Source organism: Phyllobates terribilis, unplaced genomic scaffold (genome assembly GCF_046119375.1).
Source record: "Phyllobates terribilis strain yellow unplaced genomic scaffold, ASM4611937v1 Scaffold_11__3_contigs__length_659146591, whole genome shotgun sequence".
Taxonomy (NCBI): domain Eukaryota; kingdom Metazoa; phylum Chordata; class Amphibia; order Anura; family Dendrobatidae; genus Phyllobates; species Phyllobates terribilis.
In genome coordinates, this window is record NW_027362771.1 from 261,486,287 (window position 1) to 261,506,262 (window position 19,976).

Genomic DNA, 19,976 nt, shown 5'->3' on the forward strand with positions numbered 1-19,976 from the left:
CAATATAACATATCTCCACCAGCAGCCATTTTATGGACTGGAGATCTTTCCAGTCTGTAAGGAAAGCTGCACTAACAAGAGCGGGATTAGAACCTGTTCTACCTATATAATAGTAAGTGCCACAAAATCATGTCCCCAACACATCTGTTAAAATAAAGATAATGTGGCCGACCTCATTAATTCATTCTGCAGCCAGCAATAGACACTGTAATACAGCGGCTATAAGAGGCAAACTATACAAAATTTCTAATGAAACCCAATTGCAAAAATTAATTTTAGCCTCAATTGCATGCATTTAAGTAAGTGAAAAAAAATGTCCCCAAAGGTGGACAAACCATTTAAGTTTGTTGATCAAGATGTTTATGAGATATGATAAAACCTCTTCTTATTACATATCAGCCATTAGACAGTAATTTTTTAATTTAACATTAAAATGTTTTTTTGTTTTTTCTTTTATAGCATGGCTTTTTCTGCAAAACAAGCATGCTTCCTTACTTATTTTGAACATCAAAAGGAACCACTTTTATGTCATGACATTTAGCCTGGAGCATGCCCTCAGATCTTCAAGTAACTGCAGTGTGGTCCCCAAAGACCTGGATGTCAGATTTGGTCAGAATCAGATTGTATGTGATAAGACTATTGCTGAAGACCAGTTTACAGTGAATGCCCTCACTATGAGTGAACTTGTCATCATGGTCTTTAGGGATCTCACTCCATATGTTGGCAGGTCTGTCCACTGAAAATGGATTCTATCCCATAACAATAAACATAATGTGTACATTTTATATATAGTTTCTTTGTTAATGCATTTTTAACTTATTTATCACTATATCTATTTGAACTGCTACCTGATGAGATGATACTTTAGGACTACCTCTACATGGTAATACATGGAATATAATAAAGCCTGTTTAAATGTATTTTTATCTTGTTTTAGGTGCACCTGAAAGATCCCACTCTATTCTTCTCCAATTCTCTGTCACGGGGGGCATCACCTGGCACCTCATGGATGAATTTTACTTCACGCAAACTACTGATGTTCTGTTTGTCAATGTTCCTTTGCCACCTGCTGCACAAACTAATGCAACCAAATTTAGGCTATGGCAACCATACCACAATGGTATTATAACACCTTTATTTGTAATGTTGTGTCACTCAGTAGATATCAGATGTACTATGAAAAAAAGTAAGAGTGAAAAACATTCTAAGTATATTATTATTATTATGGTATCAGGGAAATTAATCCTTTACTTGGGCTAAAGATCTTTTTACCCAACATTTTTTACTACTAGCAATTATTAACTGAATAACAAATCGCCATGAACTTAAGATAGATGTTCGCACTTTTCATTTTAAGTAATGCAAATAAATAAATAGCTAGGTAGAAGAAAAATGTTTCACTGCAATTCCACATCTCTCATGATGGAAGTACAGTAACATTTATTCAGAAAATTCATTTTTACACTGGTTCTTTCAAACAGCTGATTGTTGAAGGTGTTGAGAGTGCATTCAAGTGAATGGAGCAACAGCAAGCACAGATATTACTAAATGAATGGCATTCTGCATATAGTGTAAACATTTAAGGGGACACTGTTTTCACAAGAGTTTGTGGCCCCTTTAAATAGGTGATCATCAAAGGTCCTGAGACTTGAACCTCCATCAATTCAATGTTGATGGTTTAGCTTAAAGATGAGCTATCAGTTTTAAAGGGAATTTGTCAGCAGGTTTTTGCTACCTCATCTGAGAGCAGCATGATGTAGAGAGAAAGACCCTGAATCCAATGATGTATCACTTAATTTACAGGGTGCAGCGGTTCTGACACAGTCAGAGTCTTTAGATTTAGCAATGCAGCAGAGCTGAGAAAGCTAACCCCGCCCACATCAGGCCCTCTATTTACATTGTGAGCTGTGAGACAGTGAGTTGCTTATCACAGAAGGGGGCACAGTCGAACAAGTGCCCGCGCCAGCTAGTCACAGCAATACTAATGTCCTGGTGATAAAACCTTCAGTGTAAGTAAATAACAGCACACAGCCTGGCATGTGACGCATCATTGAATTCTGTGTTTTAACCCCTACCTCATGTTGTCCTCAAATTACATAGGAAAAACCTGCTGACCGATACCCTTTAAAGGACTTGATATCTCTTTAAGGACTTCAGGTCTTCGCATACATAGTTTTGATTTTGATTAATTTTAGGGTCTGATATTCTGTTTATGTAGTTAAGAACATACTCTACAGAAGGCTAACTCTGCTATACATTTTCATATCCCAGGAAAGAAGGATGAAATATGGATCATAGAAGACTTTGTAATTGATGGAAATAATATAAACAACCCTTCTATACTCATGGATACATTTGATTTTGGCCCAAAAGAAGATAATTGGCTTTTCTACCCTGGTGGCAATATTGGTCTCTACTGTCCATATACTTCAAAGGGAGCTCCGTAAGTCTACATCATTTATAATCCCACCTTATGACTGCTACTTACAAATAATGAAAGTAAAAAAGTAAAGGATCAAGAACACAACATTTCTCCAGTAGTAGGGGTCAATTCACAATTAATTTACAACTGTAAGAACACATGTTCAGGTATGTTAACAACAAATACAGCCCCCATACAGAATAGATAGCTGCCTGACAAACAGTCATTCAGTTGACAACTATGTCTCCCAAGTACCCCATATACAGCAATGTTTCTTGATTTCTCTATGTGAGAGCCACAGCCAGACTCCTCTGACAGCAACCAATCTATACAGGAGAACAAGAGGATCAGCTGTTGGAAATCTAATATGTCAGATACCATCTTTCTACCAACTTAATCTTTAGGGGGAAAGTCAATGGCCTGTACACCTAAGACTGTTGGCGGATCCAAACGATATCAGTGGATTTGGCCGAGATTAGTCTAATGTGTATGTGGACCTTAAGGCTGGTGATATTTGGATGTTAAAGGGGTCATCCCACAAACAAATTACATTTTAACTAATAGCTCTTGGAATAGTAATAAGTTCCACAATTGGATGTGTTAAAAAAAATGTTTATGTGCTGAGATAATCTTAGAAATGTGCGACTGCTATGTACTGTCTTATTTGCCATGTCCGACCATGCAGAACTGCTCCACCTCATGGTCATCATATACCACAGCTCTTAGCCAGAGGAGGAAAAATTAGTCACTTATGATAATTGAAACACAGAAACGACACTGCAGGGGCTCAGAGTTGCTGCTTTCTGAGGAAGCACAGTTCTCTGCCTGTTTTATCACAGGAGTGAGTGTTTCTGTTGCTTCACCAGTCCTGTGAGCTCATCAAAAATCAAGTTAGTGCCATATGAGCTCAGCGGCCACCGGATTGTCTACCACACTGACTTGATTTATGATGAGCTCAGAAGGTTGGAGAAATTGCAGAGATATTTGCTCATGTGATAAAACTGGCAGGCAATTGTGTTACCTCAGAAAGGGCAGCTGCAAGCCCCTGCAGTGTCCTGTCTGTACTCAATTATATTATAAGTGACTTATGCTTCCTCCCAGGGCAAGGAGTTGTGGTATATGCCGAACACGAACTGGAGCAGTTTTGTATGGTCGGACACATCAAATAAGACAGTACATAGCAGAATTTTTTGCTTGCTTTATTCCTCAATAACAGCTTTACCAATGGGAACATTTTGTGCATTTTAAATGTGTTTTCAATTTTCAGGATTGTTTGATTGCAAAGTAATTAAAACTTATTGTTTAGTTTTTACCATTAGTGAGAAGAAGCAATGTTGCTCTATTAAGTTTTTTATTGTTTTCGGACAGGGAGGAAGATTCAGCCATGGTATTTGTCTCAAATGAGGTAGGGGAGCATTCCATCACTACAAGAGATTTGGATGTTGATGAGAATACCATTATTCAGTTTGAGGTAAGACTATGAAGCCTGACATTTATAAAAATAAATGTAAAATTAATTTCAATCATTATTAACTCCTTCCCAACATATATGTACAATTACAGCATATGTTGGGTCCATGACTTTAATACAGGCTCACAAGCCTCTTTCCCGGCAGATGGTGGCTGACTTATTCAGCCATCATGTGCCTCTAACAGCGGCATGAGGAGCGGAGCTCCAGCCACGGCTGTTAACATGTTAAATGCCGCTGTCAATCTCTGACAGCAGCATCTAATACACGCCCGCATGGTGGGGGTACATCATCCATGTGCCCATCTGTGTGCTCATGACGTGATTATGGGACGCCGATGGATTATGACAGCCGGGGATCTGCTGAATAAAATTCTCCTGTGAAAGCCTGCGTTTAGCTGAAGTTCATAGGAAATCGCGATTTTCGCTGATGAACTGCTGTGTATTATAGTTCAGGCGATCAGATGATTGCAGGTTCAAGTCTCCTAAAATGCAGTAAAAAGTGAAAAAAAAAATATTAAAAAAATACAAAATTTCAAACCACTCCCCTTTTGCCCCAGTAATATAAAGTAATTTAAAAAACGAAACACATATTTGGTATTGCTGTCTTTATAAACACCAGAATTAAATTTTTTGGCCGCCACAACATTGCAATAAAAGTTAATAAGAGATAATCAAAACATCGTATGTACCACAAAATAGTATTAGTAAAAACGTCACCTCAGGGTGCAAAAATAAGCCATCACATAGCCCCATATCCCAAAAATTGGCAACAGAAGCAAAAAATTCTTTTTTACAAATTTCTGAATTTTTTTTTACCACTGAAATTAAAAAAAACTAAATATGGTTAGTATCTGCGGAATCATATTGACCTTTTAGAATCATACTACCTGGACAGTTTTACCGTATAGTGAACATGGTAAATGAAAAACCCCAAATAGAATTGGAATTTTTGCAATTTCAATGCACTTGGACTTTTTTTTCTTGCTTTCCAGTGAATCACATGATAAAATAAATAGTGTCATTGAAAAGTATAACTTGTCCTGCAAAAGACAAGTTCTCATAAGGTTTGGACTGAAAAATATAAACGTTATGGCTCTTGGAAGAAGGAGAGGATAAAATAAAAAAAATGGAAAATAGCCCGGTCATGAAGGGGTTAAAATTCCATAACAATCAGCACTCCACTGTAGTGGTGGAGCACGAGGAGGGTAAATGTACAAAATCAGAGAAGTCCTATCGCTCAGAAAGTGGTAACCTTATATTTTTATTACATCACACTGATCCAACGGGCAGCGTATATAAGCTGTCAGGTTATCTTTAATAAATAATTGCATGTCTAATACCCTGTTTCTTGAGTGACTTTTATAGTCTAATAATTTATCTGTAACCAATATCATTCTATTATGTCCTGCTACAGTTCTAGATATGGTAATACTTTATTTAATATATTAAATGAGTTACAGTAAAATTATTTTTTAATTAATGCAGATTAATGTAGGATGCACAACTGACAGTAATTCTGATGACCCTGTGAAACTGGAATTTTCACGAGATTTTGGTGCAACATGGCACTTACTTCTACCTCTGTGCTACAGCAGTACCAGCCACTTGAGTTCTCTATGCAGCACTGAGCACCACCCAAGTAGTATTTACTATGCTGGAACAATGCAGGGCTGGAGAAGGGAAGTCATCAATTTTGGGAAACTACATCTTTGTGGGTAGGTATTAAAAACCTTTCAGTTTTTTTAATATATAGTTATTTATGGCATCATCCATAAAATACAAAGAGGTATTTCCAAACTTAAAGGGAACCGGTCATGTGAAAAAAATGCTATTAACCTGCAGATATGTGGTTAATCTGCAGGTTAATAGCGTTCTGAACCTGCCCAGCTGCTGGCATTTACACCCCTTGCTGTCGGGAGGAAATGAACTTTATTCCTCCCGGTAGTGTTCGAGGTTTAGTCACGGGGGTGGCCAGCACGGGTTCATTCCCTATTCTGTGTATAGTGCTGGTGCAGGGCAGGTTCAGATCGCTATTAACCTGCAGATTAACCACATATCTGCAAGTTAATAGTGTTTTTTCACATGACAGGTTCCCTTTAACTTTTAGCGACATCTCACTTCAATTTTGTGATAATTGTTGTGTTGCTTTTTTATTTAACTGATTCCCAACCAGTGATCATAATGTATGTTGCACCCGGGTACCAGTTCCCGCTCTGTGACATACAGCAGCCACAAAATCAGCCTCGCAAAATGTAACACCTGCTTCAACTGTTGTGATTGGTGCTAGTTTCAGTGTTGGCTTAAGCCCCTCTACATGCCGCAGCCAATAGTGACTGCAGCATCTGCATGATTAGACAAAGGGAAGGGGCTTCATTTGTCACTCTTCAGGCCACCACGATGCAATACGATAGGATGCCATAGCAGACGGGCCTAACAATGGACAACAAGACTGCCATCTTATTTTTTCTAATAGACTCTGCCTATTAGAAGTGTTTTGCTGACAGGCATTATATACATTATTTGAACTTCAGTGACCTTAATTGTTCATATAAGTGAACAATTAAGGTCACTGAAGTTCAAATCACCTAATGGGACTAAACTAAGAAGTCCACAAAAATAAAATGTTTAGAAATATATAAAATGCAATATAGTAAAAACAAAAACCCAGGAAAAATGTTTTTCTGTTAAATGCTTTATAATGAAAAATATAAAAAGCATCATTAGTATTGCTACCTCTGTAATAGCTCTAACTATTTAATTAACATAATATTTAATCCGCATTGCAAACACTGGAAACATTTTAAAAAAAGAATGATAAAATTGGTGGTTTTTCTTGTCACACATATAAAAAAGTCAAATAAAAAGTGATAGAAAATCCTATGTACCCCAAAATGGCACACAAAAAAATACAGCCTGTTCCACATAAAAAAGCCCTCATACAGCTCTGTCAATGGAAAGTTAAAAATGTTAGGGGTGTTTGAATGAAGCAGTATAAATATATACTTTATATATATTTTTTTTTTAAGTCTATGCATTGTGGAAAAGTAATAAAACATAAAGAAAAATAAATAAATGTGGTATCCCTGTAATCATACTGACCCACAGAATAAAGAAACTATATTATTACATTGCACGGTGCACACCAAAAAAAGAGAAAAAATAAAAAACAGTGGAACAATTGCTGTTTTTTGTCCATTTCCCCTACCAAAAAAAGGAATAAAAAGCGAAGGAAAAGTCATATGTACCTTATGTACCAATGAAAATTTCAACTCACCCCACACAAAATAAGCCCTCACACAGCTTGGTTGATGAAAAAATAAAAAATGTATAGCTGTCAGAAAATGGTGAAATAAAAATAAAAGATTTCTTACTAAAACTGTTAAAAATAATACAAAAATATTGGGAAAAAATGTTTTTTCTTGCACAAGTCTAGTAAAACAAAAAGTTATAAAAGTTTGATATCAAGGCAGGTGTATGGAGCGGGCTCAGAAACTGAAACTGCACAATACCCAGCAGATGCCAGCTGTGATACACAGCCAGTATCTGCCTTCAAGAGCACCTGGAGCTTGCTGCAATCGCTCCTGTTTAATTACCGATATTTAAATGTCTCTATATATCAGAGACAGCAACATTTAAATGATGTCATTGTCGCTGTGTTAGGCCATCTATCTATCAAATACTTGCAAGCTCGGTAATTCATCACACTACACAAGTATTGTAGCGTACCGTATTTACTATGGGATCATAGATTCACATCCTCTTGACTAATAAATATTGTAAAAAAAAAAAAACTTTTTGAAGTGTTTAAAAGAAAATGTTAAAAACACCCTCCCCAAAACCCCAATTATTCCCCATTTAAAAAAAAAGAAAACCTTAATCTAGAAAAACATAAACATCCTTTAAAAATAACACATATTTTTGGTTATCACCGTTTCCATAATGATGCTAACTATGACACTTTATCATTACTTCTACTGCACATTGAATACTACAAAAAAAATAGAAAAAATAATACCAGAAGTGCTGTTTTTGTTAATCCTGACTAACAAAAAATGAAATAAAGTAACCAAAATGTTGAAAATATCAAAAAATTTATCCAATTAAAACTATATTTTGTTACTCAAAAAAAACAAGTTCTCATAAAACTCTGTAAGTGAAAAAATTTAAAACGTTATAGAAATTGGGCATCACTGCAATCATATCACCTCATACTATAAAATTATACCATTATTTATCCCACATGATGATCGGCATAAGAAAAAAAGTGTGGAAAAAAAAAACAAGCAGTTTCACAGCAAAAAATAAAGTAACAAAATGAGCAACAAGTCATGTGTATCCAATCACTGCAACAGTGAAAGATATAGTTGTTCTACAAAAAAAAGCACTCAAACAACTCTGTCTACAGAAAAAAAGTTATTGCTCTCGGAATATGGCAAACCTCCTAGACTGATTTTTTTTTATTAATTGATTTTTCTTGTATAAAAGTAGTTGAACAAACGAAAATATCTACATAAATTGGATATTGTCATTATCAAATCAATCTGCAGAATAAAGTTAACATGTCAATTAGACTGAACATTGTTAAATAAAAAAAAAGTAATTGTCTTTGTTTGTTTACTCCACCTCCTAAAAAGTCCAATGAAAAGTTATCAAAAAGTCATATGTAGAACAAAATGGTACCACTGAAAAATACATCTTGTCCCGTCACAAAAAAATAAGCTGCCACACAACTCCACTGACAGATATTTTTTCAAATAATGTATTCATTGTACAAACATGATAAAACGTAAATATACTACAAAACTTTGGTGTTGCCATAATCAGGGTGATCCACCAAATATAATTAACACTTTATTTCTGCAGCACATGAATAGTTTAAATTTAAAACCGTCAAAAGACAACAGCATAATTGCTGTTTGTTTGTTCTTTTCTATTTCTTCCAATAAAGAATTTAGAAAAGTTGGATAATTTACATGTACTCCAAATTGGTGGCACTACCAAATACAACTCATCTCGCAAAATAAAAAGCGTCATACAACTACATTGACGAAGAAGTTAAAATATTATGGCTTCTGCAATGGGACAATGAAAAACAAGAAGAAAATGCTTTCTCCTAAAGGCCCAAAATGGCCATTCCTTAAGGTGTCAGCAAGAAGTTATTTGTAATAAATTCATTGCTTTCAAAATTGGGAATCTCTGTTACTTTTTTTTATCAAAAATGTGTATTATAATAAAGTGATATCTAACGTTGTTGCTTTGTGCCAATTTAAGCTCCATTAGATTCAGATGGTATCAAGGATTTTATCCAACATCTATGAAGCCTGTGACCTGGGCAATTGATAACATTTACATTGGTCCTCAGTGTGAGGAAATGTGCAACGGTCATGGAAGTTGTGTGAATGGGACCAAATGTATCTGTGATCCAGGCTACTCCGGCCCTACTTGCAAAGTCAGTACAAAAAATCCAGACTTCCTCAAGGATGATTTTGAAGGTGAGAATGTCATAAATGTTCGTTACAAAGTTGTGACCGAATAAAAATTTAGGGAAATTCATCAAGGCTGGACAGCCTGTCTTGATTAAAATGTGGCTGAAGTATTTTAGAGCACGGACCTTAATACATTCTCCTTAATATGCTCAATGTATAATGAATATTCTTATTTTCACAAATTGTAAACAAAACGTGCATGCAAACATCTGTATAGATTCATACTTCTAGTCATTGTACCTATATGATGTGTATTTAGGCAGATTGCAATTGGTTCCAAGATATTTCAATGTTCAGCCCCTTCCCATTTACCGTAGTTAACAAGAATATGGCATGTTAAAGGGATTGTTTGACAGTAAAATATATTTTTTACGCATGGATCGATTAAAAATAATAAATGGAGGCATGCTCACCTTCTAGCACCCCTGCGAATCCAGTGCAGGCTGCTCCAGAGTTCTCTGGTTTTTCCAGAAGCAGTGTATGCTCGTTCAGAAGTTATAGCACTGCAGCAGCCAATTACAGGCAGCTGGTCTAGGTGACTAGAAGAACGCGTCATCGGATAAACCTGAACTTATTTGAAATTGCCCCATAAACTAACATTACAGTTGCTTGTCAACAGAAAGCCATTCATATAAGTGTCCTATAAATGCTGCACTAAATCATATTTTCTTTCTTTTTTAGGTCAGTTAGAATCAGATAGATTCCTTTTAGTGAGTGGAGGAAAGCCTTCTAGGAAATGTGGAATACTCTCCAGTGGAAACAATCTGTTTTTTAGTGATGAAGGTTTGAGAATGCTGATGACAAGAGATCTGGATTTATCTTTAGCACGGTAAGAATTAGGGTATGTGCGCACATTAACTCATTAAGTATTTGATTGCAGAAATTTCTGCAACGTTTCTGCATCTCTTGGCTGCGTACAAAAACCCGCATTTTTGTATGTGTTTTTTTCATGCGTTTTTTTTAACATTTTTGTACAGCAATGAATGCTTTTTGGAGCTAAATAAAGATGCGTGAAAAAATAGACATGGGACATCTCTTTAACCCTTGGATTACCGTCGGACCTGGGATGAGTGTATTAGATTAATTTAAATGATTAAAGAATGTGTTTCCTTTCAAATAAAGTGTTTTATTCTCAGTGTGTGTTTATTTAACTATTTACTTACAGGTTTAGTAATGGGGGTGTCTGACTGACACCTCCTCATTACTAAACTTAGGGTTGGTGTCAGCAACATCTAATCCCATTACCTCATCCCATTACCCCAATGCAACTTCACCAGGGCATAGGGAAGAGCCTGGGGCTAAGTGCCAGAGGTGACACTTCAAATATAAAGTTCCATTCCTGGGGCAGCTGAGGGCTGGTATTTTTAGCCTAGGTTGGGGCCATTAGGTCAACATGTTCCCTGGCTATTAAAATCTGCAGCGGAGATTAGCATCTCTGCTACAGAAATTGCCATGCCGTGACTTGTAAACCCACACCGCGGGGGAATTTATTCAGCGTCTAAAACAAGCACAGTGGGCATGGGATTTCTATAAATCCCATCCACTGTGCCCATACTGTAGGATGCAGCTCAGGTAAGCTGCGTCCAAAACACTGCTATTCATGATCGTGGGCACTGGCTAGATTACAGGTGGACCCCAGAAAAAAATTGACGTAGTGTTCCCCAATAAAATCTAACCAGCAAAGGCTAAATAGACAACTGTGCTCTGATATTAATAGCCTAGGAAGGGGCCATTACTCTCAAATGTTCCCTGGCTATTAATAATAGCTCACAGCTGTTTGGTTAGCCTTTAGTGGCTAGATTACATGGGGACCCCGGAAAAAAATTTGACGTAGGGTCCCCCTATAAAATCTAACCAGCAAAGTCTAAACAGACAGCTGCAGGCTGTTATTAATAGCCAGGGAAGGGGCCATGGATACTGGCCCCCTCTAAGGTTAATAACATCAGCCCTCAGCCAACCCAGATATGGCGCATTAATAAGATGCACCAAATCTGGTGCTTAGCCTCGCTCTTCCCGCCTGCCCTGGTGTGGGGTAATAGGGTTGGGGTTTATGTCAGCCTTGTATTGGCAGCTGACATGAAGCCCAGGTTAGTAATGGAGAGGCGTCTATAAGACACCCGCATTACTAACCCCATAATAAAAGTTTGGAAATAAACACGTCTGAAAAAAATCCTTTATTTACAATAAATGTCCACACGATGTTACACATTTATTTAAAAATAAATAACACCGTTATACTAACCTATCGACTAATCCTTGAAGCCATTGTCCCCTGTAAAAAAAACAGAAAATAAAAAAGCAACCTTATAATAACCTAACGCCCAATCCATTTGAAGCCAGTGTCACCTGTAAAAATAAAAAAAAATTAAGAAAACATATCCCTCAGCTGTCCGATGTGATGAAATAATCCAGAGTGTCCCACAGCGATCGGATCATTTATAGAACAGTCACATCAGCAGTCACTGCTCCACAGGAAAGCAGGCTGACCCTGAAACAGGATTGTGATTGCTCCTGTGTCAGTGTATAGTGCTGAGCTGCCATGAGAGAGGTCACAGGAGTTCATCAGCTGATAAGCCCCGGTGACCTCTTGTGAGAACTTTGATAAACTCATGTGACCTCTCTCACGGCAGCTCAGCGCTATACACTGCGGGAGCGATTATGTGCACCGCTGGCTGCCAGGTAGAGCAGTCACATCTCTCGGTGTGACTGTTCTACAAATGATCCGATCGCCGTGGGGCACTCTAGATTATGTGGATTATGGCGGGCAGATGAAAGATATGGTGTTTTTTTATTTTTGATTTTTCACAGGGGAAAATGGCTTCAATGATTTGGTGTTAGGTGAGTATAATGTGTTTTTTATTTTTATTTCAATATTTATTTATTTAACTATTTTTTCTTTACGGTTAGCACAGGCACCGGCTGATGACAACTCCCATCAGTGGCATCTGCTCTTGCTGTTATCAGCAACAGCAGCCGTAGGCTGACGGGAGGAGTAGTCTCTCATCAGCCAACACCTGTGACACGCTGTCAATTCTTTGTGCATTTTTTGTTATGTTTTTGACCCACTGACTTCAATTAAGTCTGTCAAATGCTCAGCAAAAATCATTAGCAAATCCACAAACATTTTTATACTTGCATTTTTGCTGCGGATTTGAATCACTTAATTGAAGTCAATGGGTGAAAAACGCGGCAAAACCGCACAAAGAATTGACATGCTACAGTTTTAAACGCACAGCAAATCCTAAAAGGAAAATTACTGATCAGCACTTCAGGATTCTCATTGACTTAGCTGGCATAAGGATTCCCTAGCATTTTGGACCAATTCCATGCTGAAAAAATGCCGCCAAAATGCACAGTGTGCACACAGCCTTAGTCTTTTCACAATACTTTTTTTAAAAAAAAAACTATTTTGTATTTTTTTATATTCTAAAGTTAATAAATGTTTATGTATTTATGTGGCATTTCTTTCAGTTCCAAGTGTGAGTAAAATTATTTTGTTGCCCCAGGAGGGATTTAACAATTTATCCCCATGTTTTCTCTCACTCCCAGAAGTGCAGTATGATAAATGTCAGACAGACAATAATTTAATTGTTCCATACAGTGAAAGTTTATTCCATCATAGTAAGCACCATTTTCTTACCAATATACTAAAGTGAAGTTCTTTTTATAGCCAAGCGCCTATAGCATTTTCAGCAGCTAGAACTATGTTGCCCCAGCTGGCCTATTTCTCTAGTTGGACCTAGTAAGGCCAAGTAAGGTGGTGTAGCAGGCTGAAATAAGCCAGCACTCCAGCTATTCTTATATCATTTGGCCAAAGTCATGATATATTGTGGTGTTGCCTTACTGTTTTCACACCTCTATGGCATAACAAAAATGTGTCCAGATCATTATGTTGGAACCCAAATTTCATGTGGCTCCCATGGCTCATCTGATTTCTGAAACGACTGTGAATGTCCTGAAGTTGGTTCCTTGATATTACATAGCAAATTAAAAGTGTTTTTTTATCAACCCAAGATAATTGTGTTTTCTAGGTTTGTCCAGTTTTTTATGCGGTTAGGATGTGGAAAGGGAGTGCCAGATCCCAGGAGTCAACCGGTGCTGCTGCAATACTCTCTGGACGGTGGATTGTCGTGGAGTCTTCTTCAAGAATTTCTTTTTAGTAACTCCAGTAATATTGGACGGTATATAGCCTTGGAAATTCCCCTAAAAGCTCGTTCTAGTTCTACTCGTCTTCGATGGTGGCAGCCATCAGAGAACGGGCATTTCTACAGTCCCTGGGTTATTGATCAGGTAAGCAATATTTATCATATTTAATTTGTTGGGTCCTTACACATATATAATTTATGGCCTCAATTCCTCAAATATTTTATGCCAGAATTCTGACATAAAAAGCTTTAAAAAGTCGCAAAACTTCTGCTCAATGCTTAGTTGAGCAAACATTTTTAGACTTTTGGCATTTCCACACCAGTTTTGGACAGGACAGCCAAAATCAGCAGAGCTGGGGCACGGTGACCCCCCCCCCCCGCTGATTGATGAATCCCCGTTCGTAAAATTTAAATCTTACTCTAGCCCCAACTAGAGTTAGATTGTGGTAAAGCACACACCACTTTGTGTCTCTCCTGATTCATTAAGAAGCGTGCACCTTTCAATGAATGAGAAGCCTTGCACTCCACCATGTTTCCTCATCAAGACCGTTGTGAATAACGTCAGTCTTGATGAATAAGGGCCTATATCTGTGGCCTTGGTTCTATTTTTTTAAAGATTAAGGATGTTTCTTGGGTTAGGTCACATTTGTTTGTTTAATACTCTCGTCAATTCCCAATACCAACGCGACTTAATGTTTCTAGCAGGCTTTCTCCACAAGCCTCCAAAGTAAAATCTCAAAGACATACTGACACACACATAAACTGTTTCAAACTGCTTTTATACAGTGTCCATCATACAGATAGTAACACATCATCACATGTACAAATTTCCATAATCACCAGTATAGTTGCCAGGGTGAATGTGTCAAGATTCCTAAGCATATTGAGCATAAAAGCAGGCAGAGACTTGTCTGTGTTGGAATGAGCATACACAACTATGGAGATATTTTGGGAAACTCCCCTTGACACCTGAAATATTTCATATGTGCGCTAGGTTTAGGCCCTTTTATTTCACCACAAATATAAGGTATAATAAGAATATCTTAGATGTGCCATAATTTCACTGCAGGTTATACAGTATAAGTGAATCCACCAGGCGGTGACAAAGAAATAAACAATAAAATGGTGACTCATTGGTGAAGTTGTGTCTACGGGAGTCGCTCTCCCACCTTTTCTTTTTCTATCTGTAGCCATGAATTGTTTGATAAAATAAGTTTGTCTGTATTATTGTTTGTGGTCTGTAATACTTGTCTTAGACATTCCATAATTAGTTCACTACTTTATTCTCACTTTATATTTTTATTCAAATGTGTATTGGTCATATTTATTGGTTTAACAAATGTGTGCTTATTTTAGAAATGTTCATGAAGAATAAAATGCTGAACTAAATTAGATGAGCAATATAAATTTAATAAGTGGAAAGACATTTACTAAAAACTGTTTAGTAATTTTTTCATAGTTATTTTGTGGTTTTGCACGTATTTTTTACATAAAATAATGTGATATTTAGGGTCCATTATCCCAGTAGGACAATTACTCATCCAAACACCTAAATACGTATTAGCAATTTTGAAAGGTGTCAAGCAATTTCATGAATACAATGAAAATAAATAAAATTAAGTTTACAATACATATGTTTTCTTATATTTCTAGATTCTTATTGGTGGTAATATATCTGGAAACACAGTGTTAGAGGATGATTTTAGCACTTTGGAGAACAAGAAATGGTTACTTCATCCTGGAGGCACAAAAATGTCCGTTTGTGGGTCTAGTGGTGACGCACTTGTGTTCATTGAGAAAGCCAGCACTCGTTATGTGGTAACAACGGACATTGTGGTAAATGAAGATTCTTTTATGCAGTTGGATTTTGCAGCTTCCTGCTCTGTTACAGACTCTTGCTATGGTAAGGAACAAAACTAAGAAGATAGCAATACAGAGTTCATAGTTCCACAATATATTATCGTGCATAAAGATTCTCAATGTAAGCCATTACCAGGTTAAAAGATACACTGTTACATTTAGGTCAACTCTATAAAATAAAACTCTATGGTGGTGTGGTTCAAAGATACATTTTTTACACAGTAAACAAGCCATATATAACAGATTTAACATTAAAAGAATCTTAAGGGAAGGGAGTGAGAAAGGAAAAGAGTGTGTCTAAAATTAATTTTTATTATGAAAATTACTAAAATTAATAATTAAAATGTACCTTATACACATACATCCGTTGCGGATGTATATAAGATCACAGTTATTAAAGTTAATATACAAAAATCTGTGATCCAATAGATTTAGATGAGATCTAATGTAAATTATCAATCAAGAAATAACCCTGACTCTTGTCCCTTATAAATTACTTGTCAGGTATTTAAATTTCATATATAGGAAGTCATGCAGTTAGTCACAGTAAAGGTCATTATTTTATGATGCTTCAAAAATTAATTACTGATCAGTCGCCTTGCTGACCCGTAAATTAGTGCAATTTATTCACCAATAAGTATGCTGACAATGCTAACATCAAATAATAGCCCTTAGAAAAAGCTGGTATTCCGGCAAAACGCGCGTCAGGGACACTAGTTAGATGATGATCTACACGATAAATGATTAAGTACAGGAGTCTTATGGAGCTGGTGCAACAAATAAACATTGTATGACCTGACGAGCATACTATATCTGCTCTAATGCTGACAGCCTCTGATAAATAGGCTGGATCAGCTGGCAGTACTACGGAGCTTGAATTGCTGCCCGCTCGCAGGCACAGTGCGAGCGGTGTATTGCTACACGGGGCTGGGCTGTTCCACCTGGCTTAAATATATGCCGATTTGGACAGTCTCTGTGAGGGTCCGCACTAGTAATGATCGTGCGGACTGCTCAATTGTGCGGCTGGCACGCAAACATCTAGGGCGGTAGATTTGAATGTCCATTGGCGGTCCTGACAGTATAACTGCATGTAGGATTGCCAATGTGGCCGCACCTATTGTTATGACCGGCTGGGCATGTGTGACGGGGGCATCCCAAAAAGTGCAGTTGCTCTTTTTAAGAAATGTTCTATCCCGCAGTACGCAGGCTAACATTAATATGCCAATCTATCTATGACCATACTAGACAAAGTTATGTAATCTGAAATAAGACAATTTATGATTGCAGGAATGTGAGTGCTGGCTGACAATAAGTTCAATATACGGACACAGAATTTTATATTTCTGGATGGAATAATATCTATAAGGATCTGTATGTCAGCCAATGCTTATCATAATTTATTTGATGTTAACATTGTCAGCATACTTATTGGTGAATACATTGCACTAATTTACGGGTCAGAAAGGCGACTGATCAGTAATTAATTTTTGAAGAGTCATAAAATAATGACCTTTATTGTGACTACCTCCATGACTTCCTATATATGAAATTTAAATACCTGACAAGTAATTTATAAGGGACAAGAGTCAGGGTTATTTCTTGATTGATAATTTACATTAGATCTTATCTAAATCTATTGGATCACAGATTTTTGTATATCGACTTTAATAACTGTGATCTTATATACATCCGCAACGGATGTATGTGCATGAGGTACATTTTAATTATTAATTTTAGTAATTTTCATAATCAAAAATTAATTTTAGACACACTCTTTTCTTTTCTCACTTGCTTCCCTTAAGATTCTATTACTATAAGGTGGTGCACACCAGTGAGTCATGATGTCCAATGAGATGTGACAATATCTTTACAGATTTAACATTAACACTTGTGGACCCCTCAATGACTTTATACATCACGACAGTCCTCTGTTATCTAATAAGTGCCATTTATAAATGGCAGCTGAAATTTACATTATGATTGGCACCGCTGAGTCCTATAAATGCTGCTGTTCTATAAAGACAGCCTTTTAGGTCAGTTTTACACCAAAGCATTATATAAGTGATCACACAATGAAGTACCCCTGTGGGACATTAAATATAAGAAAATTTATAAAACAAATAACATTCTTTTTCAAAAGCGTTTTTATTTAGCAAAAGTGTTAAAACACACAAATGCACACGCATACCACTCACATACACTGCATTGACACAATTGTAAGATGCTGTAAAATAAAGTTAGCTTGATTGCTAATGGGAATCAGGAAAATGACTTGATTGTTTAAATCAGATTTTCATCGCAAATGTATTCTTAAAAATGTTTGATAATGTGTTATTTATTTTAATTTTCTATATAACTATACAAACCCCTTCCTGACATTGCGGGGGGCCAATAGTTTGCTATTGCAGCCGAGACTTCCAAGGCTGCAATCTTGGTGCTCATGTCAAGCCCAGGTGCAGGATATGCTTTATAGGAAACCATCATTTACAATATATGCTGCAATGCCGTGTCATTGCACTACATAGAAAAGCGTTCAAAATTTAAAAAAAAATTAATATTAAAAACCAAGTTTACCCTAACACAGCACTGAGATAGAATGGCACAAAAAGTGCATTTTGACACCTTACAAAATGACATCAGTCAATGGCTTATGTAATGTTAGTTTATCTTAATTCTTTTGAGTGAGATAACCTTCTGTGACAAGTTAGCAAAATAGTGCATTATTTATCAAGGTAAACTTGTCTACATCTTTACCCCCTTTTTCCAAGTTTAACCCCTTCCTGATATAGTGTGTATGAGATGTACTAAACTGTCTCAGGGAGCTGAGCCTGCATCCTCTTGCAGATGTCGGCTGTTAACTCCTTAAAATTAAAATATGACCCTCCATATTACTCTATTAAAATAACAATAAAAATAATTGGTACATAAAAGTCTGATCAATCAAAATATAAAATTAATTATGATAAAAGCCGTAAAGAAAACAAAACCAAAACATCAGGATTACATTTTTTTTTCATTGATGCAACTTCACCAAAAAATGCAATATGAAGCAATTAAAATATTGTACTATTCCAGAATTGTATAAACAAAATCTTCAGCTCAACATGCAAAAACACAAGCTCAATACAGCTCCATTGACAAAACAATAAAAAAGCTACGAGTCTCAGAAAATGGCGGCACAAACCAATTGTATCCTTTTACCAATCACTGAAATTTTTTTCACTAACTAAACTAAAAAAAACACTTTACAAAACTGGTTATTGCTGTAATCATAGTGACCTATAGGATCATATTTTGATTTTTATCGCACTATGAACACTGTAAAAACAAAAGTTCGTTGTGGGTTGTTTTTTTTGCGATTTTACCGCATTTGGAATTTTTATTCTGTTTTCCAGTACGTTTTAATAAATATAAAGTAATGGCTCTTGAAAGAAGTGGTGGAAATAATGAAAGTGCAAAAACAAAAATTGGCCTTTGCGGGAAGGTGTTAAAAAAAAACATTTGTATTGCCACATCTGTAAAAATACGATCTATTACAATATAACATTAGTTAACCTGAATGTCATTTAAATGCCAAAATTGTTCGGGGTTTTTTTAGTCATTGTATCGCCTTGAAAAACGCATTAAAAAGTAATAAAAGCACAAATGACAAATTCAGAAGGATTTGGAGTGGATGGATTCTATTTCAGGACTCGCCTGATTTCCAAAGTTTGTTTTGTTGATCTTTATAGGTTCATAGGACAATGTGCAATTATACACATAAGGTTTTAGGGACCCCCTTCCCCATAACCGTCCCCCCCCCTATAATCACTATTTTCTTCCCCTTCTATCTCTTATTTTGGTCTTTCTTTATCTTTTTCTCTTTCTTCCTTTTTTCTTTTCTTGACGGCATACGACTGAAGTCTTCATCACTTAGAGTTCACTCTATATATTAGAATGCCTCTTTGTTGTTTCTGTTTCTCATACTTCTTTGAATTAAAATTCTGTTATGTGCCTTAGTTTTGAAAGATGTGATATATGTTGAATACTTGATTTTTTAAGTAAACTCATTTATATTAATACTAATTGTCAAATCCAAGAAGTTATGTTTGTAAAATACTTTAATAAAATCAGATTGAACATAAAAAGTAATAAAAATGTTGCAAACTAAATGGTTTCAATTAAAGCGTCAGATTGCCATGCAAAAAACGAACCCTCAGGCAGCTCCAGTTACATAGCTCAAAAAATGGTGACACATACCAAATTTTTTTCACAAAGTTATGATTTCTTTTAGCTACTTAAAAAATATATATATATAAGTTGGGTATTGCTGGAATCGAACTGACCTGAAGAAACATATTGCCAAGTAATTTTTACCACACCATAAATAGTGTAAAAACAAAACTTAGAAACAATGGTGGAATTGCAATTTTTTAAAAAAATATTTCACCTCTTTTGATATTTTTTTTTACTGATTTTCAAACATATAGTAAAATGAATGGTTTACACTCGTCCTGCAAAAAACAGGCCCTCATCTGGCTGTGCCAGTGTACAAATAGACAAGTTGTTTTTCTTGGAGGAAAGGTAGGAAAAAACAAAAGTGAAAAAAATAC

General features: G+C 36.2%; 1 protein-coding gene across 6 annotated transcripts in view; it reads left to right on the forward strand.

The window, feature by feature from the left end:
- RELN (reelin) overlaps positions 1–19,976 on the forward strand; it is an 895,263-nt gene that overhangs the window by 808,647 nt on the left and 66,640 nt on the right. For all 6 annotated transcript variants that reach the window (XM_073652257.1, XM_073652259.1, XM_073652258.1 and 3 more), the window contains 8 exons: positions 938–1,120; positions 2,272–2,443; positions 3,791–3,893; positions 5,379–5,608; positions 9,165–9,385; positions 10,061–10,208; positions 13,411–13,669; positions 15,178–15,427. In XM_073652257.1, coding sequence (XP_073508358.1) covers positions 938–1,120; positions 2,272–2,443; positions 3,791–3,893; positions 5,379–5,608; positions 9,165–9,385; positions 10,061–10,208; positions 13,411–13,669; positions 15,178–15,427 — 1,566 coding nt within the window. The remainder of the gene's footprint in view (positions 1–937; positions 1,121–2,271; positions 2,444–3,790; positions 3,894–5,378; positions 5,609–9,164; positions 9,386–10,060; positions 10,209–13,410; positions 13,670–15,177; positions 15,428–19,976) is intronic.